General features: G+C 45.5%; 2 protein-coding genes across 5 annotated transcripts in view; both read left to right on the top strand.

Moving 5' to 3' along the window:
- The window catches only part of LOC131672620 (double-stranded RNA-specific editase Adar-like), a 623,043-nt gene that overhangs the window by 51,399 nt on the left and 546,884 nt on the right, over nucleotides 1-24,760 (top strand). For 3 of the 4 annotated variants that reach the window (XM_058949974.1, XM_058949993.1, XM_058950003.1), the window contains exon 2: nucleotides 13,149-13,212. The exons of the other annotated variant lie outside the window; for it this stretch is intronic. In XM_058949974.1, the coding sequence (XP_058805957.1) occupies nucleotides 13,149-13,212 (64 nt within the window). The remainder of the gene's footprint in view (nucleotides 1-13,148; nucleotides 13,213-24,760) is intronic. 4 annotated transcript variants of the gene reach the window in all.
- Nucleotides 1,201-2,483, top strand: LOC131672635 (uncharacterized). Its single transcript, XM_058950011.1, has 2 exons — nucleotides 1,201-2,059; nucleotides 2,143-2,483. Exons 1-2 carry the CDS (start codon nucleotides 1,343-1,345, stop codon nucleotides 2,152-2,154), a joined length of 729 nt encoding a protein of 242 aa, XP_058805994.1. The 5' UTR covers nucleotides 1,201-1,342; the 3' UTR covers nucleotides 2,155-2,483.

Below are 24,760 nucleotides of genomic sequence, written 5' to 3'. Positions count from 1 at the left end.
GCTACGTCTCTGCCGCTGAGGGCCAAGAACCGACGACAGGACGAACACCGACAAGAACTAGTGATACACGAGACGTGACGGTACCGCTGCGGCGCATACAAGTGCCACCTGCGCGGAAAAACGAGGGCTCCGAAAAGCAGACCTCCAACACTGACGCCGACATGAAAGACGTGGACAATGACAACGGACATATGACAGAAAACCTCCAGCTGTTTCGCACGCAGCTCAGGCGCATTGATGCCGCGCTCGAAAAGATGGAGGCACGGACTAAGATACAGAGAAATATTAGTACGGACATAACGACTAGTATGGCTGTAATAAAGGAGGCGGTGGAGATTGCATGGAGTGAATGCGACCGCCTAAATCCCCTCCTGGAGTCCGTAAACGACAGGAGGACAGAAAGACAGAAAAGAAAGAGGGAGGACACGGGGGCCAGCCCTGAGCAAGCCGTGGCCTATCAAAGGGTTGCAGACGAGTCAGGCTGGACCACGGTGAACTCCGCGAACAGAAAAAAGAGGAAGTCTAAACAGAAGACTAATGACCAAACGACGGAGACGACTTCCCTCAAACAGAAGACGCAACAGACTACCCCTGTGGTGGCGCTGGGCGCGCGGAGGGAGAGGCCACTAGCTTCGACATCCGCAGCGGCGACGCCTATCCACGGGAACAAACGGCCCGAGCTGGACAAGAACCGGCCCAGTGCGGGTGGTTCCCGCCGGAAGGGGGGGACCAACGTTATACTGGTACGGCCAAACGACGGACGAACGTACGCGGATACCCTGCGCAGACTAAAGACGGAGATTAATCCCGAGGGCTCTAAAGTGAATATCTCGGGATATCGGAAGACTAAGGACGGAGGACTCCTCATGCGCTTTCGCTGTAACGCAGACGCAAGACGGAAGTTCCAGGAGAAACTCCAGGTTACTCTTGGAAATGAGGGTAATGTACGAGACATGACACACGGACAGACACTAGAGATACTAGACCTCGACTGTGTTACAGACACGAATGATGTACAGAACGCATTGAAACGAGAAACAGGACAAGATGCGGACTTTAAGATCCACATTTTCGGACCGAATAAACACGACGTTTGTATGGCAGTGTTCGAAGCAGACAGAGACACGGCCCACAAACTGCTCAAGAAGGGCAGAATTAAGATCGGCTGGGTCAACTGTCGGCTGAGAGAAAGATTGACGGTCCCGAGGTGCTACCGGTGCCTCGGATACGGACATAGACGAACGGACTGCACAGGACCTGACAGAGGACAGTGCTGTTGGAGGTGCGGGGGGACCGGCCATGTCGGGAGAGCCTGCCCCACCAAACAGCCGACGTGCTTCCTATGTTCCGAGGCGCGTGCAACGGAGAGGGCGCACGTCCCGGGAACGGGAGCGTGCGCGGCCTACCGGGCAGCGCTGGAGGAGTGCCGGAAGCAGACACGACAATGACAGGAATCTTACAAGGAAACCTGCGTAGGTGCGAGGCAGCCCAGCTGCTTATATCACAGACAGCGAAGGAACGAAACGTAGACATACTGATACTGAGCGAGCAACTGTGGGACTTACGAGAACAGGACGGCTGGTTCTCGAATACCCTCGGTACGTCGGCCATATGGGTCAAAGGCAAACCGGCTAGGAGAATACAAGCGTCTGGCAGGGGGGAAGATTACGCGTGGGTGAGGGTAGATTCCGTCACCTACGTTAGCGTATATTTGACCCCAAACTGCACGATGGCAGTGTACGAGGAAAAAGTCGGTAAGCTGGAAGACGCCCTCACAGGTCTCCCGGGTGACTTTGTCGTCGCGGGAGACATGAACGCGAGAGCGGTCGAGTGGGGTATGACAACGACGGACAAACGAGGAAGACTGCTTCTGGAAATGGCCGCAAGGCTTGATCTGGTAGTGGTCAACCAAGGGACGACAACGACCTATAGACGACCGGGCTTCGGATACTCAATACCCGATGTGACGATGACGTCAGACAGGATCTCGTCGCGGATAAGAGGATGGCGGGTGACCGAGGACTATACAGCCAGCGATCATCAGCACATCGTCTTTGAGGTGACAAATCAATCGACGAACATACGAAACGGACAAACTAGAGACAGGACTTCAACGTATTGGAACTTACGACGACAAGATAGAGAGCTGTTTGACAAACTGCTAAGGGAGGCACCGTTACCCGCCGAGTCTGTCCCGGCAGAGCTTGGTCTGCGGGAGCGTGCCGAATGGATAACGGACAAGACAACGGAACTGATAACGGAACTGTGCGACGCCACGATGACTCGACGCAAGGGCCGAACACACAAACGAGCAATGTACTGGTGGACGGACGAGATTGGCCTCCTCCGTGGGGAATGCATTGCCTGCCGCCGGAGGATGAACCGCGCACGGAAAAAGAGCAGACCAGACGCGGACGAACTATCGACAGCGTACAAGATGGCACGTAAGAGACTGACCACTAAAATAAAGGACAGTAAAAACCGATGCGCTAGACAGTTGTGTGAAGAAGTGGAGCGGGACCCCTGGGGACTTGGCTACAAGATTGTGACCAAGAAATTGGGGGCCCTTGGCCCTTCTGAACCAAAAGACAAAGACACCATGAAAGCAATAGTAGATGGACTTTTCCCAAACCAACCAGAGACGGAAGAAATGACGAACGAACAAGAGACGACAGTGCCAGAGTTTGTCGGGGCAGAGCTTATTAAGGCTGTGTCCACGATCAAGCCTGGTAAGACACCCGGACCAGACGGTATACCGGGAGAGATCCTCCAGCAGATCGTGAGCGTACGTCCAGGACTCCTCCTGGATAAGTATAACGCGGTCTTACGTGCGGGCATCTTTCCCAGACGATGGAAGACTGCTAGACTGGTTCTCCTGCATAAAGGAAAAGGAGAGCCGAATAGTCCGTCTTCCTATAGACCCCTGAGTCTTCTAGACACAGCGGGTAAACTTTACGAAGCGTTATTGAAACCAAGACTGACGAACGCGGTAACTGCAAACGGAGGACTTGCAGGAAACCAGTACGGATTCAGACGGGGCTGCTCAACTATAGGGGCGATTCGACAAGTGACCGACGCCTTTCGGCGGACGAGGCTCGTGTGCTACGGAGCGAGGCCAATAGTACTTCTCGCGACTCTTGATGTCAGGAATGCCTTCAACTCCGCTCGGTGGGGGGATATTCTGGAGGCCCTACAAACTTTCAGGGTTCCCGAATACCTGATGCGGGTGATGAGGGAGTACCTACACGACAGATGGATTCGATACGAGACGACCGACAGAACAGTGACCAGACGAATCACAGCAGGAGTCGCCCAAGGCTCAATCCTTGGACCCGACTTCTGGAACATACTGTACGACGCACTACTAAGACTACCGATGCCACCGGGGGTGGAGCTGGTTGCCTACGCCGATGATGTGGCTGTGGTGATAATAGCCCGTACCCCGGAGCTGGCGCAAATGCTTCTGAACCGCGCGATGTTACGAATCAATAGATGGATGACTGAACGCGGACTTAGCCTTGCCCTGGCCAAGACAGAACTCATCCTTCTGACGGGAAGCAGGATTAATACCCTGATTCCCATGACAGTCGGAGAGGTATCGCTGCGGACCAGTGGGGCGGTCGAGTATCTGGGGGTGACCCTAGATACGAAGATGACCTTCTGGCCGCACATACAACAGACAGCGAGGAAGGCGGCAGAGAGGACTTCCGCTCTCAGTCGTCTTATGGCAAATACATTTGGACCGAGACAATGGAAGAGACGACTACTGATGACAACGACCCACTCGATCATGCTCTACGGGGCGGAGGTGTGGGCCGACGCGTTGGGGGTCAAGAAATACTGCAAACGACTGACAAACGTACAAAGACAGGGAGCACTGAGGATAGCCTGCGCCTACAGGACAGTCTCGGCTGAGGCTGTCCTGGTGGTGGCGGGGGTTATCCCGATAAACATGCTCGCCAGAGAGCGGAAACGCGTGTACGAACGAAACAGCGACATGACCAGAACGGAAGCTGCCCAGGACGAAAGAACTAGGACGATGACGGACTGGAACAAACAATGGAGGATGAGCACGAACGGAGCATGGACTAGACGACTCATTGACGACCTGAGACCGTGGACGGAGAGGCAATTTGGGGAAGTGAATTTTTACCTGACCCAGTTTCTTACCGGCCACGGGTACTTCAGGAAATATCTGTTTGACAGAAACAAAGTTAACAGCGCCGACTGTAAATACTGTGGATACAAATGTGATGACGCAGAGCATACATTTTTCAAATGCTCACACTGGAACGACGAAAGGCAAAGACTGGAGACGACGCTTGGAAACATCACGCCCAACAACATTGTGGCAAAGATGCTACAAGACAAAGACTACTGGACGGTAACGGCAACGTACGTTGAGACTATCCTACGAGGGAAAAAGGCGGACGGTTGCCTGGAAGTCGAGTGTTAGACGAGAAGAATGCGGGAGTAAATGGTATGAACAAATGGATGAATGTGAATAAACGGACGTAACGAAACGATACAGGACCCGTGGACAACGAGAGGACTTGACGCGGTTCTCCAGCGGGAAGTAATGCTTACGCGGTTCCCCGCTGGAGAATGGTGTAGGTGGACTTTACTACTCTTCCCCGGATGGTTTACCCTCCGGTTGAAGAGAAGCGGGATTTGGGCGGTCAGCTGGTCTTCGACGACCCGGAGGCTCCTTGCGTTCGATTGATAGATCGCTTGAAACAGCCCGGTCTGAGAGGATCAGCGAGTCACGTCACACGGCGGGTGGGAGAGTGTAGGTGGGTAGCTTCGGTGAACTGCCGTCACACTCCAACCGTTATGGTCCATGAGGATTTATCCTGTTTTTTTACCACCATAAAAAAAAAAAAAAAAAAAAAAAAAAAAAAAAAAAAAAATAATAATAATAATAATAATAATAATAATAATAAATGCACAAAGAAAACATTGATTTACCTCAAGTGGTAATCCCTTCTCAGGGAGAATCCACCCCGGGTTCCGATCGGGTGAAAGCCCCGGTGGCCACGGGCAGCGGCAAGGATTTTGAGGGCCGCACCTTGTGCATGGCGAAGAAGAGGACAAAACGAAACGATACGAACAAAAATACACTGAACATACCAGAACGACAGAGGACAGACAGTGTATCAAGTGGCGGCAGCGGGGTGAGTTACGCCTCCGCCACAGACAACCAAGAACAGACGTCAGGACGAACACCCACGATAAACAAAACACGAGACATGACTGAACTGCTAAGGCTAATACAAGAGACGGCGACAAAAATGGCCGAAGCAGCAAACATACAAAAAAACATGAATATGACAGTGAAGACTGGAATCAAGACAATTCTCGAGACTGTGGACATTGCGCTGCACAAGCGGATGGACACAGCTCCGGAAGGACACCGACGAGACAGCAACAAGACAAGCACGACGACGAACAACAACGCAGAGACGCCACAGACGAAACGGAAACGTTCGCTGACCGGAACCACGCCGGAGCCCTCACAAAAGAGGCCACCGACGACAGTTTCGACCAAAGACTGGCAGACCGTTACACGGAAAAAAACAAAAAAGAAAACGGACGCAAGGAATCGACCTGACAAGGACAGACCGGCCCACCAGAAAAGGGGACTCGCTGTCCTCGTTAAACCGGGGACACATGCGTCGTACTACGATATCGTCCGAAAAATCCGGACAACGATCGATCCGAAGGAGAGTCACGTACAGGTGACGACCCTGAGGAAGACTAAGAACGGTCTGTGCCTATTGAAGCTGCAGGTAGACGCAGACAAACCAGACGGACGCGACGTATTTGAGCGACAGATCCAGGAGGCCATCGGGGAAGCGGGCAGTGTCAGGGCTATGACTTCCAAGGTACAATTGGAGATCATGGATCTGGACTGCGTTGCGACTCCGGAAGACGTGACGGACGCGCTCAGACGAGAGTCTGGGCGAGACACAGACTTTCGGGTCCACATTTTCGGTCCTAACCGCGCTGAGCAGTATATGGCGGTCTGCGAAATGGAATCGCGAGAAGCCGAGGCGCTGCTGCGGCGCGGTCGGATCGGAATTGGCTGGGTGCACTGCCGCGTCCGAAAAAGACTGACGGTGACGAAATGTTACAGGTGCCTGGGCTTCGGCCACGTGAAGGCCGAATGTACGGGCAAGGACAGGACAAAATGCTGCCGCAAATGCGGCGCATCCGGACATTACGCGACGGAATGCAAAGGAGAACCGGTCTGCCCACTGTGCTCCGAGGCCGGGCATGGGGACGTCGCCCACCTCGCCGGAAACGGCAGGTGTGCCGTGTTCCGGGCCGCGCTGGAGGAGTGCAGGAGGCGTGCCGGAAGACGGACAGAGTAGTACAAGGAAACTTGAATAGAAGTAGGACTGCAGACATGCTCCTACCGCAGATAGCCGACGAACATGACGCGGATATTCTGATCCTGTGTGAACCATACAGGAAAAGGATGTCCCAGACATACATTACAAACAGGACAGAGACCACTGCTATCTGGGTAAGGGGCACCGCTCAATTTCGAGTCTCCAACCGCGGAGTCGGGGACGACTACGTCTGGGCTACAGTCGGCGCTGTCACTTATGTCAGCGTCTACTTGACACCCAACTGCACCGCGGCGGAGTTCGAAAGGAAGGCGACGCTGTTAGAGGACGGGATCAGGGACCTGCCCGGAGATGTCATCGTTGCGGGGGATCTTAATGCGAGGGCGATCGAGTGGGGAATGAACGAAACGAACCGACGTGGACGACTGCTGCTGGAAATGGCCGCAAGGTTGGACCTAACAGTAGTAAATACGGGACACACGCCGACGTACAGACGACCAGGGATTGGAGACTCCATCCCTGACGTGACGATGACGTCGGACAGAATCCTGTCACGGCTGAGGGGGTGGCGGGTGGTCGAGGACTATACAGCCAGCGACCATCAATACATCGTCTTCGAAGTGGCGGGACGGACAGAAACGAGACAAACGAGAATCCACCAACCCCCGCGGTGGAACCTTAACAAACTTGACCGACAAAAATTTTCGGAGGAGTTGACGGCGGCATCAGCCCCGGGGTCGAAGATTCCTCCTGAGCTAACGGGCCGGCGAAGAACGGAAAGACTGACAGACGAGACGGCGAAATTAATAAACAACTTGTGCACCAGCACAATGACGAAACGACGACAGATACAAAAAAGACGACCACAATACTGGTGGACGGACGAAATAGCCGAGCTACGCAAGATATGCCTGGCAAATCGGCGACGTGCGACGAGGGCTGGAGGTGGACCCGAAAGGGAAAACCTTCAGGCCATATACAAAACAGCACGGAAGACGCTGACGAAAGCAATACGGGACAGCAAGACGCGATGCTGGAGGAAGCTCTGCGAGGAGGTGAACGAGGATCCTTGGGGAACCGGCTACAAGATTGTGACCGGGAAACTAGGGGCCCGAGTCTCACCGGCACTTAAAGATGCCGAAACAGCAGGACGGATTGTTGACGGATTGTTTCCGACGCACTCGATTAGGACAAACGTGATGGATGACGTGGACGCACAAATGCCCCCCGCTTTTACCGCTGAGGAGCTCATCAGAGCAACGAATGCGGTGAAGACGGGTAAGGCACCGGGACCGGACGGAGTACCATCCGAGATCCTCCGGCTCGTGGCTCGTCTACGGCCGGAGATACTTCTTGACCTGTACAATACGTGCTTGACGACAGGAACGTTCAGCGATCGGTGGAAGGAGGCGAGGCTCGTTCTTATTCCAAAAGGTAGGGGCGACCCTGGCACTCCTTCGGCCTACCGGCCGTTGAGTTTACTTGACACTACTGGTAAACTCTTTGAACAATTACTCAGACCGAGACTGACGGACGCGATACAGGCCGGAGGGGGTCTCTCAGATTTGCAATTCGGCTTCAGGAGGGGTCGGTCGACGATTGGAGCGATCCAAAAGGTGATTGATTCTTTCCTGGAACTAGACAGACACTGCCATGCGGCGCGACCCATTGTGCTGCTAGCGACGCTCGACATCAGAAATGCTTTTAACTCGGCCAGGTGGGTGGATATCTTGGAGGCGCTGAAAAGCAACTTTCGGATTCCACCGTACCTGGTTCGGGTTGTGGAGGATTATCTGAGAAACAGACGAATAACGTACGAGACGATCGAAGGACAGGTAACGAGACAGGTCACCGCTGGGGTGGCTCAGGGGTCGATACTGGGACCCGACTTTTGGAATGGTCTATACGATAGTCTGCTTCGGCTTGGGATGCCACTCGGAGTGACCCTCGTCGCCTACGCTGATGACGTGGCGGCGGTGATCACGGAGAGATCTCCCGAGCTGGCGCAGCTGACGTTGAACCAGACCATGAGACGAGTTGGACGATGGATGACAGAACACGGACTGCAACTCGCAACAGAAAAGACGGAACTTATGCTTCTCACGAGAAGACGCATACAGACGATACTACCCATGAGAGTGGGCACATACGAAACGGAGACCAAAGGGGAAGTCAAGTACCTTGGGGTAACCCTTGATACGAAGATGACCTTCTGGCCTCACATACAGAAGACAGCCCGAAAAGCGGCAGAGAGGATAACATCCTTGAGCCGCCTGATGGCAAACACGACGGGACCGAGACCAGGAAAGCGGCGACTGCTAATGGCGACAGCTCACTCGATCCTCTTATACGGCGCGGAAATATGGGCAGATTCCTTGAAGACAAAGAAGTACTGTAAGACAATGACGATGGTACAGAGACAGGGCGCTCTGCGAATCGCTTGCTCCTACCGAACAGTCTCTGCGCAGGCTGTCCTGGTGGTGGCGAGCGTAATACCCGTGGATCTTCTTGCCTCGGAACGCAAAAGGATCTATGGGAGCAGCGCAGACATAGGACGAAAGAACGCGGCAATCGTTGAACGCGAAAGGACGATCGACATGTGGCAAGACCGATGGACAGAAGAACGAGGTAGCAAATGGACGAGACGACTGATACGGGACGTGAGACCGTGGCTTGGAAGGAATTTTGGAGATGTGAATTTTCACGTCACCCAGCTCTTGACGGGCCACGGGTACTTTCGACGGTACCTCCACAATATGAACCGAGTACGAACACCCGACTGCAAGTATTGTGGACACGAACGAGACGACGCGGAACACACGTTTTTCGGGTGCGACCGCTGGACAAGACTCAGACGAGAACTAGAGACAACAGTTGGCAACATCACCCCCGATAACATTGTAGAGGTGATGCTGCATAAACCTGAATGGTGGCGTTTAGTCGCTACCTATACGGAAACCATACTAAGACGTAAGAACGCGGACGACTGTCTGAAGGACGACTGAGCAGACGGATTGACGCGACGTAACGACGCACGGTAAAACGATACGAACGAAGGAACACAGACAGAACCCCCAGTCAGAAGTAATATCAACATAGTCCCTGGCTGGGGGAAGGACAACAAGGAGATGGCGGTTTAGTGGGTAGGCCTGTCTTTTTTTTTTTTGGGGAGTCCCACATACCTCCTTAGATCAAGACTAAGGGGAATCCGCAAAAAGGATTCCGCAACTCCTTGTAAAAAAAAAAAAAAAAAAAAAAAAAAAAAAAATAATAATAATAATAATAATAATAATAATAATAATAATAATAATAATAATAATAATAATATTAATAATATTAATAATAATAATAATAATAATAATAATAATAATATTAATAATTTATTGTTTCATGTTTTAGTTGTGAAATCATTTAAAAAATCTTAATGTAGAGGCTATTTAAATAGTTGTCAATAAAACAATTACCAGTATTAATATGGAGTTATTTATTATTTAACCCATTAAAGCCCACGCTAAGACTGGTTGAGATAGCGACAAACAAACTGTGCTATCTTTTGCATAAGTGAAAAATAAAATATACGTATTTTTTTTTATGTTATTTTCAATTGTTTATAACAAATTATTTAAACAAATTACAAAAAAATTCATAATTATCAAAATCTAAATGCGGGAATCGATTCTGGAGGTGAAATCAAGACGAAAACCTATATAACACTTTTTTGTCAGAATTCAATTTGTTAGTGTAACGTAGGAATAAACAATTGCATGTTGGGGAGAAAAAGTGACCATGTCAAGTCCCAAGCAAAATCTATCTGGAATAGCAAAAAATAAACTGTGCTATCCTTTGCATAAGTGAAAAATAAAATATATATATTTTTTCTTATGTCATTTGCAATTGTTTATAACAAACTATTTAAACAAATTATAAAAAAATTTATAATTTTCAAAATCTGAATGCGGAAATCGATTCTGGGGGTAAAGTTTAGACGAAAACCTATATAACACTTTTCTGTCAGAGGCCAATTAGTTATTGTAATGAAGGAAGAAACATTCGGCCTCCTGAGAGTGTTTCAAAAAATCGTATAAAATGAAGCTAATTATTGTATTTATCCATCAATATTGGCATGAATTATTGTAAATATAATCGGTGGGATTGAATTATTGTTCATTGCCATGTCCTTTTTTATGACTTTTGCAAACAGGCATAGAACATTTCTCACAATACCATTCCGTTCTTGTCCGACATGTTGAAATTCCACATTTCCTAAGACTCCCATGTTTCATCACGTGTTCTTGGGATGAAGTTTCACTCTGTTTCTGTCGTTTGGGGGGACGTTTGGAAGATAACTTGTCAATATAATATTCACAAACTTCTTGAACAATATCTTTGGAACCTTTTCTTTCGTCTGGATGTAACTTATTGTAAATCACTGTAGCGTTTGCTAAGGATGCTTGGATGAGCCGTAATACAAAGGCACCATGTCCATTTCTTACTTCGAATTGTAGGCATCAAAGCATTACAGTGTTGATCATGTAGATCGACGCCACCCATGTGTTCATTATACATAGAGAAACAATGAGGAAAAAGAATAGATTTTTTCGATGATTCCTGCCATCTCTGCATTTCAACTTTTGGTTCATTTCCATATTTCGAAGAGAGAATCGATACTGGCTTTGAGTCCATAACTGTAATATAATTCAATTTTGAATTCACTTCATGCATTGAAATAGTGTATCCTCTTTTAGCTTTTTTTGGCATTTCGACTTTCACTTTCACACGATTATGCCGAACAGTTCCTGTCGCCGATAAACCATTTTTTTTCAAATGAATCATAAGATCTGGGTTTGTGAAAAAGTTGTCAAAATAAATATGATACTTTTTCAGTTCTTCTCTCTGTGTTTTTTCTAATAAATTCGAAAGTAACTTTATCACCACTCTAGACCCTAAACCAACGGCAACTAAAGGATTTCGTTCATCGATTCCTGATTTACCAGTGTAAATATCAAGATCATATATATACCCATCAGAAGAACAGACTGCCCATTCTTTTATTCCAAATCTAATGGGTTTATTCCTTATACATTGCTTGATACCAAACCTACCAAAGTATTTTACCATTATCTCATCTATTGATAAATTATAGTCAAAGAAACCAAATTGCATACAATTCTCACGAAACATATCATACAGAGTTCTAACCTTCCAGACTTTATCATTTTGATCAGTTTCTTGAAGTTTATAGAATCGTATGTTCTTTTTTATGGCAACGAAATTATTTCTAGACATAAGTTCCGCAATTACTGGACACTGAAGTATTCGCTTTTTTGACCAGTAATCACGAATACTTTTTCTAGAATTGAAGATAGTAATCATTATGATTGTAATAAATTTTTCTAGATCATCCATACATAAATCAAAATGATTTTCAGAAGTGGCTTCAATGATATGGTTTTTCATTGATTTCGAAAAGAAAACCTCAAACAACTCAAAAGCATTTTTGGATTGCAATGATGAAATAGGTGAAATATTGAAGTTGCTCTCGACATGCGGAGAAATATCATTCAAAGCATCATTTTTCCAACTGTACTTATGATTCGGTTCCAACAATTTCTGAGTACTTGTGTATGTACTTTTAACATGTTCGTAAGAACCTGATGGTAATTCATTTGATAATGTATCTTCATTTGGATCACCGTCCGAATCTCCATCTGAACTTTCATATTCATTAGGAATGAATGCTATATCAATATGTTGACCTTCATCACTATCAGAATCTTCAACTAAATTTGGTAGATCGCTAATTCTCCGTCTCGGCATTATCAGTAACGTTACCAATTTAGAACAAAATAAAAACTAAAAGTTTTCCGAAATTATTATTTCAAAGAATAGATCCAATGTATAAATGTTTTCAACCGTTAGCCCGCCACTCAAACGTGATCTCTAACACGGAAGGATTTACGAAATGAAATAAACTTATCCAATTACAGTATAAGATCTCAAAATTTATCAGTAAAAAATACTGATATGATTCCAGATACCATGTGTGAGAATGAAAACACTTATTTGTCAATAGTTTATTTCTACATAAAGATATCAAATTGAACTCTGACAAAAAAGTGTTATACAGGTTTTCATCTCAATTTTATCCCCCGAATCGATTTCCGCATTCAGATTTTGAAAATTATGAATTTTTTTGTAATTTGTTTAAATAATTTGTTATAAACAATTGCAAATGACATAAGAAAAAATATATATATTTTATTTTTCACTTATGCAAAGGATAGCACAGTTTATTTTTTGCTATTCCAGATAGATTTTGCTTGGGACTTGACATGGTCACTTTTTCTCCCCAACATGCAATTGTTTATTCCTACGTTACACTAACAAATTGAATTCTGACAAAAAAGTGTTATATAGGTTTTCGTCTTGATTTCACCTCCAGAATCGATTCCCGCATTTAGATTTTGATAATTATGAATTTTTTTGTAATTTGTTTAAATAATTTGTTATAAACAATTGAAAATAACATAAAAAAAAATACGTATATTTTATTTTTCACTTATGCAAAAGATAGCACAGTTTGTTTGTCGCTATCTCAACCAGTCTTAGCGTGGGCTTTAATGGGTTAATAATAATTTGTCTATGAGAGTGTTGTACATAAAGAGTGAGAGGGGAGCAACGACCTGGGCTAAATTCTTCATGTATTATAACTTTTTTGTTATTAAATTTATTTAAATGATATTATTTCAAAGATAATTAAAAGAGAAATGTTGTAATTAATTTTTATATTCACAGATGGATATACATGTACAAATGATCCGCACATCTCTGAAACGACCAACCGATACCGAAGGAGAAGGTAGGATGTGTCATTTTATATTATAATGATATATTCATGAATTATTTAAGACTTACAAAATTACTGTGTAAATTTTGTTTAAATATTGTACTGATTAAATATTATTCTTCTTCGATGATGCTGTTGTCGATCAGTGTAAGTCAAATAGAAAAAAATTTTTCATGTTCCTTAACAGATTTGATAACTTTTGTGGAGGGGAATTTCGGGGGGTTTAAGCCGTGGACGCAAAGTACTTCCGCCACAAGGCCTGGAGTGACTCGTCTTCTCGACTAGGTTGTAAGGGCGCCTTATCGCTGTTCCTACTTTATGACGATCGTCGGGGAGAAGAGACGAAAATCGGTGCATAGGTTGGTTTAATCGCTGTGCGACTGTATAGAGTGGGAAAATGATTGGTCACACGCTGTGAATTCTTCTCTAAGCCACTCCAACGGTCAATGGGTCGCTCTCTATCCTCAAGTACTTCTTCTCCATCCCTGGAATACTGGCAGCTCTGCAGTGTGGCGCTCAGAGCACCGAGTAGCCGGCGACAGCTGATTGACGGCTTCCCGACATCGTCGTTCATTGCAGCAGTTGTGGCGGCTGAGGGATCCTGGGGTCTTAAAGACGGTGTGTGTGCCTGATTTCCCACTAGTGCCGGCCTGTTTTCCGCGCGCGCGTGTGTCTGTGTGTGTGTGTGTGTGTATATGCTCAGTCGTTCCACAATTTATCCCTTCATTTCCCGATTTTCTACAAGTTTTCTGGATCTGTGAGTGCGTGTGGTCGGTCGCAGGACGGGAAATTAGTCGATTTTCCGCTTATCGATGCGTGACATTCTCACAGTCGCAAAATATTTTCGTTCGTTGTTTGCGACTGTGTTGGATATAAGTGGTGTGCGTGCACTCCTTAATTCTTTCTCTTGCCGTAGGTTGTCTGTCGTCGGATCACGTCGTCGACTTGCAGCATCGATTCCTCGGGCGTGAGTGAGACGATTTTGGTGGTACAAGGTGTTTCGAATTCATTATTTGTCGGTTTAGTTTATTCACGCGGTCACGGGGCGGAAAGTGCGGCGTCCTTTTTAATGATGATGCACCACATGACACTTTCTCAAAATTTTATTGTAAAAAAGGAATAAAATACTGATTAGAACATTAATACATGATCATTAATAACAGCGTACAAAATAAATAACCAACAACGTTGTCTAGCGTATGATTATTAATTATATATACCCAGCGCTAAATAATGAATTCTGAAGTAAGATAATGAGATTTCACACACACGCACACATGCACACACGCACACACGCACACACGCACACACACACACACACACACACACACACACACACACACACACACACACACACACACACATATATATATATATATATGACTGAGTATATACAGAGTGGCCAATTTTAATCGCCCCACTAAGATACTCGATTAGTAAGGTTTTTCTCGAAAAAAGTTTCAGACTAAAGTTGTTTAACTTTGAGGAGGCCATGTTTTGGTGATATTGCATTTGACCTTGAACATGTTTTTCCTAGGTTAATTCAAGGTCAATGTTGTTTTTTAAATCAGAACATCTATTTTTGATGGCACATTTAGATTTAGCGGGAAATTTTACGTTTAGGTAATGTAATATGTGTGTGGGGGTCCATGAGACCCCCACCTCACCCCTACGGTCATTTTCTGGTCAACCTTTTGTTTCAACGGTAATTCCTATTCTTGATCAAATATTCGCATTCTACGTTCATTTCTACGATTAGACAAGGTTATGTCTGTGAGGTTTAAGTGACTCCTATCTCATTCCCAAGATCATTTTGAGGTCGACTTAGAGTGGAAAATCCTACTTTGAAAACCGCTATATGCCCGCAATCCTTGTTTCAAAATAAATCTAAGGACAAATCTTCAAAATTAATTCAACAACTTTTGGTCGTAATGTTTGGTTTTTAAGACTTGTGGATCCTCCGATGAATACCTTACAAATTCTAGGCATTTGAAATTGAATTAATTTACAAATTTACTTACAAAATGAATCCATTTGAAAGAAGGTAGAACTTACGCTATAGTAACATAGTAATTCTAGCAAGAATGGTATTCTTCAGGGTGTTGGAACATACTTGAAAATTAATCGTAGTAAATTTTGATATAGTGTTTTAAAGTGTTTTTTTGTCATACCGTGGTCTCCAATGTAGAATTTTTCATATTTGTTAAAAATAAAAGATACTTGATCAAAAATTCCCATCTGTAATAGACTGCAGAAATTTATATAAAACCCTTTTATCTCTTTTTCTATAAATTTTCTAGGTAAAATTTTGAATATGGCCAAATTTTTGCAATGATTCTAGTTCTTGGAGAATGTCGTAATCGTTACAGAGCAGCGACAAGACTTTATGCGCGACGTTTTCCGAATAGAAAACATTCTGATTATACAATTTTACGGAAATTGATTCGACAAGCTCGAAATGAACATTTTGTTCGCCGACGCAGACACCTTGAATTTGATAGAATGGATGCTCGCATATTAACTGTTTTAGCGGCTGTTCATTTCGATCCTTACATCAGTAGTAGACAAATAGAAAGGGAAATCGGTATACCTAGAACAACAGCTTTGTCTATTCTTAATAGACTTCGATATCATGCTTATCGCATTACCTTTGTCCAAGACTTAAGACAAAATTATATTGCTATGTGTATCAACTTCTGTCAGTGGGCTTTAAGAATGATACAAGAAACTCCTAATTTTTTCAAATTTGTACTTTTTTCTGATGAGGTGAAGTTCTGCAGTGATAGTAAACTTAACAGACATAATTGTCATTATTGGTCAAATACAAATCCCCATTGATACAGATCTGTCGATAGGCAACATCGGTGGAGTCTCATATTATGGTGTGGTATAGTAAACGGTTACTTGATCGGACCTTATTTCTTCGATGAAAACGTTAATGCAAACAGATATTTAGAGTTGACAATCGATAGGTTACCAGAAATGTTAGAAGATGTTGATCTAGAAACAAGAAGAAGATTGTGGTTCCAGTAGGACCGCGCCAGCTCATTTCGCAAGAATTGTTCGTAATTTTTTTGAACGTGACGTACGGAAAACAAGGGATCGGACGAGGAGGTCCAGTCAATTGGTCTCCAAGGTCACTGGATCTCATATTGCCAGATTTTTATTTGTGGCGAAATTGCAAGAACGTTGTTTATGCAGAACGGCCAACAACGAGGGAGGATATGATGGTTCGCATCTGCCAAGCTTGCAGAGCTATTCCGTTTGAATCTGTACCTCAAAGTAAATGGCTTGTACTTTGAAAAGGAAGTTCGTGTATAAAAAGTGAGAGGCACGGCGAACAATCACGGTAAACAAGCACCCTTTACTGAAACTCCTGAATATTTGCTTAGGTTGACCTCAAAATTACCTTGGGAATGAGGTGGGGGTCATTCAGATCCCACAAACATGATCTTGTCTAAACGTAGAAATAAACGTAGAATGCGAATATTTGATCAAGAATAGGTATTCTCGTTGAAAAAAAGATTGACCAAGAAATGACCTTGGGGATGGGGTAGGGGTCTCATGGACTTCTATTATATTATATTAATTATTATATTACATTACGTATTATATTACCTGAACGTAAAATTTTTCGTCGAATCCAAATCTACTGTGATGTCGTGGCAACGACACGTCTCAGGTGCACCTGAGGCTTGGCGCAGTCTCAGGGTTCTGTTGTTGCTAATCTGCGATTTCTCGCATAAACTAGCAGGATCACTAATCGAAAATTAATAAAACCGAGGGGGACAGTGCCACTAAACCTATACTTCTGTCCTTGGATTCCAATCAATAGTTGTAATTCAAGAACGCGAAGTATCCTGGGTCCTATCGATAGTAGAACCCGGTTTCCCTATTACAATTTTTACGTGGAGCCTAAAAAAAGTAGTCTTCAAATACGAAAAAGGGAAGAATTTTCGAACGACGAAATAGATTTTTAAGATAATTTAGATAATTTCTAAGATAAAGGAGAGATAGATAAGTTACGAAAAAAATTAAAAGTTTTATTTGCTTATTCTTTTTTATTGAAACTTGACACCTTTTAACTTGTGGGTCCTAATTCTGTATGAGTCGATTTTATTTGACCCGCTTCTTGGGCTTCTTGGCTGCTTGGCTTCTTTTTTGATTCACTTCCTGTTTGCTTGACTACTTGATTCACTTCTTGGCTTCTTGGTGCTGATTCCTGTGCTTCCTTCAGCACTAGTATTCAAACTCTCTCTCTTTCACACACAACTGCCCTTTGGGTCTTGTGCAGCCTTTTTTATATATGGTGGGTGGTTGGGTGGTAAGTCACTCTCTTAGCCTCTCGGTTTCGGGAGGAGTGGAGCAGGCAATGATGTGTTCATTGGTCCGTTTGTTTCTTCTGATTTTCCTCGCTGGATTTTCGGGCCCTGATTGGAGCGGGGGCGTGGAGAAAATCGGGGGCGCGGACGCAAGGGTACAGACCTTAGCTCGTGAGATGGCTCTTTGAGTATCATTCGCAGCCAAGATTAGTTTAAAATTTTGTAATTATTAATTAATTGAAGTCGGAATAAATATAATCGACCATACATAGCTTATACACTACTTAATATTAACAACTAACATTATAATTAAATTCACCGCAAAATATAGTTACTAATAATTATGTAATAATAAAATTTTATAAAAATAGAGTGATGCTTATATCTCGCACGCTACGCTGTGTAGATTAATTTCTTATAATAAAAGTTTACTAGATAACATTTTATCCGTTAAAATTAACGTATATTTTTTTATTTTTTCTATTTTCTGCTTAAACTAAGCTCCGGAGCGAAAACTCGATAAAAGGTTTTGAAAGACCAAAATTATTTCTGATATATTGTTGAAATTAATATATTCAAGTTCAAAAAATATTATTTCATAATTTCTAATGCCTAATTTCTAGTTGGAAAGGAAAAAATTCGTTAGTCATGATATGAACAGGATGCAGGCGCGATTTTATGGCCCTCTTCTTATCGGCATCTCGGCGCCCATGTGTTCGGAGGCTGCATGCACTTTGTATGTAAATGCGAGGATGCGAGGGGCGGAAGAGCATAATAAGAAAAAGAATGCACGCTTACATAAATTTGGACTATAGATTTTATTGCCGTTTGGAGATTGTCAAGGGAAATTTCCATGCGACACTTGACTCGGTTCCCACAGCTCATGGGAAACGGTTTCAACTCTGCCGATTGTCTTAATACTAAGAAAAAATTATTCCCTTGAAATTTGAAAGTTGAAATCATATGACCCGCCGTCACACTACCATCTAAAATAGGTGTTTCTATTTAAAAAACAACATTGACCTTAAAATAACCATGGAAAAACATGTAAAAGATCAAATGAAATATTAGCAAAACATGGCCCCCTCAAAGTTAAACAACTTTTGTCTGAAACTTTTTTCGAGAAAAAGCTTACTAATCGAGATATCTCAGGGGGATGATTAATATTGGTCATCCTGTATATACGTATTTATACATACATACATGTGTGTGTGTGTGTGTGTGCACGCGCGTGTGTGTGTGTTGAAATTATACTCAGTTATGATGCTGATGACTCTGATCATATTTGTTGCTAAAAAAAATCGCAAACTTGATTTTTCGCAAAATTTTTCGGTTTTTATTGTTTAATTGGCTATAACTTTTTTATAACGCAATCAATCGCAATGTTGAAAAAAGATTCTGAAAGAGCATTAAATTTCCCATCCAAATACGTGTTTGCAAAAATTTCTTAAGCCTATGACTACCGAAGAAAACGCGTTGAAAATCGACAAAAGAATTGAGCATTTTAGTCGTTAATGGATTAACACAGTCTTATCACAAAAATAATTAATACGATTGCAGTATTTACGATGAGATTCAAAATGTATCAATTTATTGCTGGCATACTTTCAGACATTCGAATTACCGATTAATAGCCCAACTATTTATCAAGAAAATCAGTTAGCGGAAAAGATAAAAAATATTTTAATAGATTCGATGGACGAAGTTCACGATGTTGAAATAATTTCAGAAGAAACATTAGATTTCCAGGAGGAATACAAGGATCCTGATGCAAAAATTATCGACGACGATATAATGGATCATTTTCCTCCTCTTGTAGAATTTCTAACAAATTAAAGTAAAGAAGATAGAGAAGATTTATCTTTTGATTATAAAGAATGAACAGTGAATTATTGGCGAAGTGTGAAAAGAAAAAATTTGAGTCTTGAAAGTATGAAAAGTAAATTCAAAAAGGTATCTTCTTTCAGTCAGCTTGGACGTTGGGCTCACACAATCAATCAAGGTGGTTCATACAGAAAGAAAATTGCCTGAATTTGTGATTATGCATTACAAAATCTTAAATCTGCTGTTGACGCAGGTTTTATTGTGCATAATCAAGATTTGCGTCGTTGGGCATTACACGCAAAAAAGTATCTAGAGTTTGAAAATTTTAGGTTCAAAGCTTTAAAACAATAGTTATCAAGATTTTAAATTTTTCACAGAATTATATCAAGAAAAATTAACAAATTCGTTACCCGAAAAACTTTCAGCAGTAGTGCATAACTAGAGAAACAACCTCTTACATTTGTTACGAATGTGAAGAACGCTATTCCAGAAACTGGAATTCATATTACATATAATACAAATCAAAGTGGATTCCAATTGAAAGTCCACTCTGGAAGGACACTTGCGGTGGAAGGCGAAAGTCGGATTCAATGTCTAGTACAATCGTTATCATCAACGACATACAGCTATACTGTACAACCCCTAATATCAGGTGAAGGAAAACTTGTCGCTTTTTAGTTTTGAAGGAACAATCTGGCCAGTTTGGACCAATTGCAGAATCCAAATTGTTCAAACCTCAAAATGTATACGTAGAAGCATATAAATCTGGAAAATTAACTTCAGGTGAGTAATAATTAAGTATAATTTAAGAATAACAGAGTGCTGGTAGAAAAATGTTGAATAAATTCTTTTATTGCAGATCTTTTTAAAATTGTGACAGGGTTATAGCGATGTTCGTTAGACCTGTGTGCGGCACTCTCCTCGCGTGAACGCAGCGACCAAGTGTACGCTATATAGCGACTACAAACTTGTGTCGTTGCAGGATCTGGAGAGAGGAGCGCGACGATCGGCGAGGTGTCGCCGTGAGTGCGAGTGAGAACGAGAAGAGCGAGAGAGAGAGAGCGATTTTGACTGATTTTTGACGGCGAGAGAAGTGGGAGCGCGGCGGCGCGAGGCTTAGAAAATAAGAGAGAGGAAGGGCAGTTAGGCGCGAGCTCTCGAGTAATTAGGGCCGCCTAAGGAGAGATTGGTGGAGACAAGAATTCGGCAGGAGAGGAGCTACTGCCAGGAGTGCGACTGCCACTTGCCAGGAGAACCTGGTGTTCAAAGCTGAGCCCGGACAAGCAGTGACCATTCGCCGTCCACGGGGCAAAGGCCGTGCTGCGGCCCTTCCTGCAGTAGCTTCCAACGTCGCCAGGGCGCCATTCCCTGCGGGTCTACGTTTTCGCCGGCGTTGCCTCTCTGTCGACGGACCGTCGGCATCCGGTGGGTCCAAAGCCAGTTTATCTCTCTCGCGCCAGCTCTCGCTCGATTACGGACATTAGCGTATTTTGATTTTATCGCGCACGCTGAGCGATCTCGCTCGCGTGATCCTGCGAACTCTGGTCGCGGAAAGGCTGAGCGAGCGCGCTCGTCGCGGCGAAGTTAATCTTGTAGCGTATTTGTGAAAAGGCGTCAATAAATGAGATCGCCATATGTAATATAATTGAATTAAAGTATCCGATTTTTTGTATCAAACTTCCCCAACCAGCGCGAACTTCGGCCTGTGAAAGTCAGCGCCGGCTTTCTTTACCGAGAAAGAACCCAGAAAAATTAGCAGAGACCAGCCCAAGGCGCACGGAGGCTGACCACTCTTGCATGGCATCCCTTGTTTAATCTCGGCGGGTTTTCGTTGTTCGCATCGCTTTGTTCTGGTTGGAAAGAGGTGATCGCGATAATGCCCTTTGTGATAAGTTTTGAATAGTGCGGTGTCTCGGCCGATCAGCGCTTTTCGGCGAATTCGCGGAGTAGCGAGCGAGAGCCGTGGAAATAAGTTGGAAAAGGGAAAATTTTAGTTGCATGGGACATTTTGAGTTTTCGTCAATATTGTGTCGTCAACGCATTTGGCTCGAGTTACGCGGAAGCCCGGAGCTAGTGAAACGGGCTGAGGCGAGTATCACGGTGTTGTGATTAAGCGATTACGCTGTAAATTTGTGTGCTGTTATTACGCAGATTGCGATTGCTCGAGCCGGGTGTTTTGGCTAGTCAAAATTTGTACGTTTGAATTGTGTGTTTGTGAATTTGAAAGTTGCGAGAATCGCAACGATCATTCTCGGCTATTTGGATTGTTGCTGAGCGTGAGCTCAAGGTTAGACGTGTTTATAGGCTGAGTAAGGTCTTTGTGTTACGTACCCGCACCATGGGCATGCCGGCTTGTGCACGTTGAGCTGTTCTCGAAAACAAAGAGGACAAACGCGCTTAGGCCTAGTGAAGGTGAAATAGGCCGAGGAAAGCTTGGGTCTGTTTTGGTGCCTGTTTGTTTACCGCGCGGGGTCGCGTGAAATACGATGCCGGTGACGAGATCGCCCAAGCATCGGAGAGCTGCGGAATCGCGGCCGCGGCCAGAAGCGTTTAGAAGGCGGGTTATGAAAATGCCTGTAATAAATTCAATATGGGAGCAGATTCAGGCAATGCAAATTCAGCAATTGCTGATATGGATGACATCGAACGGATTGGTTACGGACGGTACGACCGCGATCGTGCAGGACAGGGTATTTCGCGCATTTTTATATAGCGTGCGTCATGAACCGGCACCGCCTGTGAGAGCCGACGATTTTCTATCAGGTGAAATACCGACTATCGTTGATGCATCATCGGCTCTGGTCGGATCACTGCTGGAAACTTTAGAGGCGGAGGTGAACGCAGAGGTAAGCGCTCGACGAGAGCGGAGTGACGTCATGCGGGAGACACGTGCGTTGCCATCGGAGACGCGAGTTCGCGCCACAGATGGTGCTTTTACACGTGAGGAGGTGCGCGGAAGGAAACAAAGAGCGGGCTTGCATCGTTCGGTGCCGACGGACTTCGCGCCAGTTCTGGGTACTGCGAACACGCAAACAGAGATTGTGCGAGCGCGCGCGGAGCGGCGACCGGAGAGTTTCCATGGTCGGGAGCCATCGATGTGGCAGCGCGCATTAAAAACGTTTTGGCCGGCGTGGTTGACTTCGGCAGCATTTAGGGTAAATAATGCCGAGAGCCGGGGCGAACGCGAGGGCATATCGCAGGTAGCAACGCGTGGCCCGGGAAGTACGAGCACGCCGGTGCGTGATGGCGCGCAGCTGGGGGCGAGGTACCGACCTTGAGAGTGGATGTGGATTCGTCAAAAGAGTTGCCGAGAGATGTAGTGGTCGTGTTATCCCAGCGAGCTCATTCGCAGAGGGGCCCGCCCAGGGGAAATGCGAGCCCTGCTGCGAGGAACGCTGCAGGGCGCGTGGCCTTTCAGGGCGTATGCCACAAATGCGGGGGGGCTGGGAAATCGGAAGGTCTAGTGCCCAAGCCCAGAGAACTTGAAGTCGACGCGAACAAGTTCGGAGCCGTTGGGGGCTGGAGGCACGAGTGGCACAGGGGTTCCTGACCGAAGTGCGAGTCGCAATCGGGGAAGGAACCCAGTGCGCTGCTACAAATGCCAACAGCTAGGACATTACGCGAACCGGTGTTCATAAGGAAGTAGAGCGGGGCTATCGTGCCAAAGCTGCGGTAAAGAAAATAAGACGTTGGAAACATGTCCGCAATGTCAGGTGTGGCTCAAGGCTCTGGAAAACTTAAAAGCGGGACCCAGTTACCCGACGGATTCCGCGTAGTTGTGCGTAATAGGGCACCCAACGGAGCAAAAGTCGCGTTCATGAGGCTGTTTTATAGCAAGTTCACAGAGCTTCAACAGCAGGTGGAGCGAAATGAAGCTAGATTGGGCTCGAATAATGCGAAAACAGAGGTCTCTATGCAACGCGAGGGCGCGAAAGATAGAAAGAAGCAGAGTGCGAGGAAAGAGTTCGACTGGATCGAATTCAACGAACGATGGACAAGAATGCGTGAAGCAGGGACCGAGCGCGAGCGAGGAAAGCGAGCGTTGGAGTCGGGGGAAATGCTGGATGCACGCGAATCAGAGCGAAATCGAGCATATGGTCAAGGGAGTCCGATGCTCGGGCGTGGGTCGAGAGGTAAATCGACGAGAACGCCCGGGGTGGATCAGCCGGGCATGAACTCGATGGAAACTGCAGAGACCGCGCGGTCTTCAAGAAGTCCAGAAGGGAAAGCGGCGCGTGCGCGGTCGATTCCGGAACAAACTCGGACTGAGAGATCACCTCAGCAGGCTGGAAACTCTAAAACTGACGACCTTGACGGTGTAGACGAGACGTCGTCGCGATCCGTCACCTCGTTCAGGGAGTTTATGGTGCTGAGCGGAGAGGTAGCAGTTAGGGCGACACCGATCGCATCGGGTTTGGAAGCGTCGGATGGCGCAGGATGTGAGTCGACACGCAAAGATTTGACGGATAGTCGAGGGAACGAGAAGCGAGGCGAGTCATCGAGAACCGGTGTAGGTTTCTCGCGCCTCTGTGTTCGTGTTTGCGTGGGCGAACCAAAAGTGGACGCGGTGGAAAATCGCGAGTTGTTGGTAGTCCATATCGCAGGGAAGCCATACAGTGCGCTGTACGATTGAGGAGCGATGGTGACTATCGTGGGTCCGCGTATACGCGGCGACTTTGCGGACAAGATTGAGCCGTGCGACTTCGCGTTGTTCGGGTTTTCGGGAGCGAAAACCGGGATCGTGGGAAAACTTCGGCTCAGGGTTGAGATCGACGGAGTGTCACGAATAATCGAAGCGCGAGTCGTGGATGTGCCAGTGCAATACGACATGATAATTGGGATGGACTTCATTCAGGAGTTCAGCATTGGCACGGATCATGCAAATAGGAGACGGCATATAGAGAGCGGCCCTTGGCACTGGTTCGCGGAGCTGAAGCGCGAAAGAGTGGAGTTCCCGAGTGAGCTTGGGCTCGCGCGTGTTCGCGTTAGAGCCGAGGTCGCGGGGCTCTCCGAGTTGCGATCTTCGTAGCGCGAATTAGTGGAACGTCTGGTGTGGCGGGTGGTACCCGAGAAGTCACCTGCGCGTACGCATTTAATCAAGCATGAGATCGACGTGCAGGGCGCACGACCAGTAAAAACTCCCTTAAGGCGATATTCGCCACAGGTGATGGAGTTCATGCGAAGCGAGACAAGGAAATGGCTGGAATCGGGGCTAATCAGAAAATCGACAAGCGATTGGAGTAGCGCGCCGGTTATAGTCAGAAAACAAGATGGCACGAATCGAATGTGTATAGATTTAAGGTCAGTGAATAAGGCGACGAAAACAGATGCATATCCGATGCCGAGCATTGACTCAGTTCTCGATCGACTGCGTGGGGCGCATTATGTTTCTAAAATCGACTTGAAGAATGCGT

This window comes from Phymastichus coffea, unplaced genomic scaffold (genome assembly GCF_024137745.1).
Source record: "Phymastichus coffea isolate CEN01 unplaced genomic scaffold, Cenicafe_Pcof_1.1 PCOF00012, whole genome shotgun sequence".
NCBI classification, from domain to species: domain Eukaryota; kingdom Metazoa; phylum Arthropoda; class Insecta; order Hymenoptera; family Eulophidae; genus Phymastichus; species Phymastichus coffea.
Note: the sequence above shows the minus strand (reverse complement) of the source record. Positions and strands in the feature narration are given on the sequence as shown.

What these genes read in the sequence shown, in the direction of transcription:
- LOC131672635 (XM_058950011.1), top strand. Translation starts at nt 1,343, where the DNA reads ATGTTCCGAGGCGCGTGCAACGGAGAGGGCGCACGTCCCGGGAACGGG.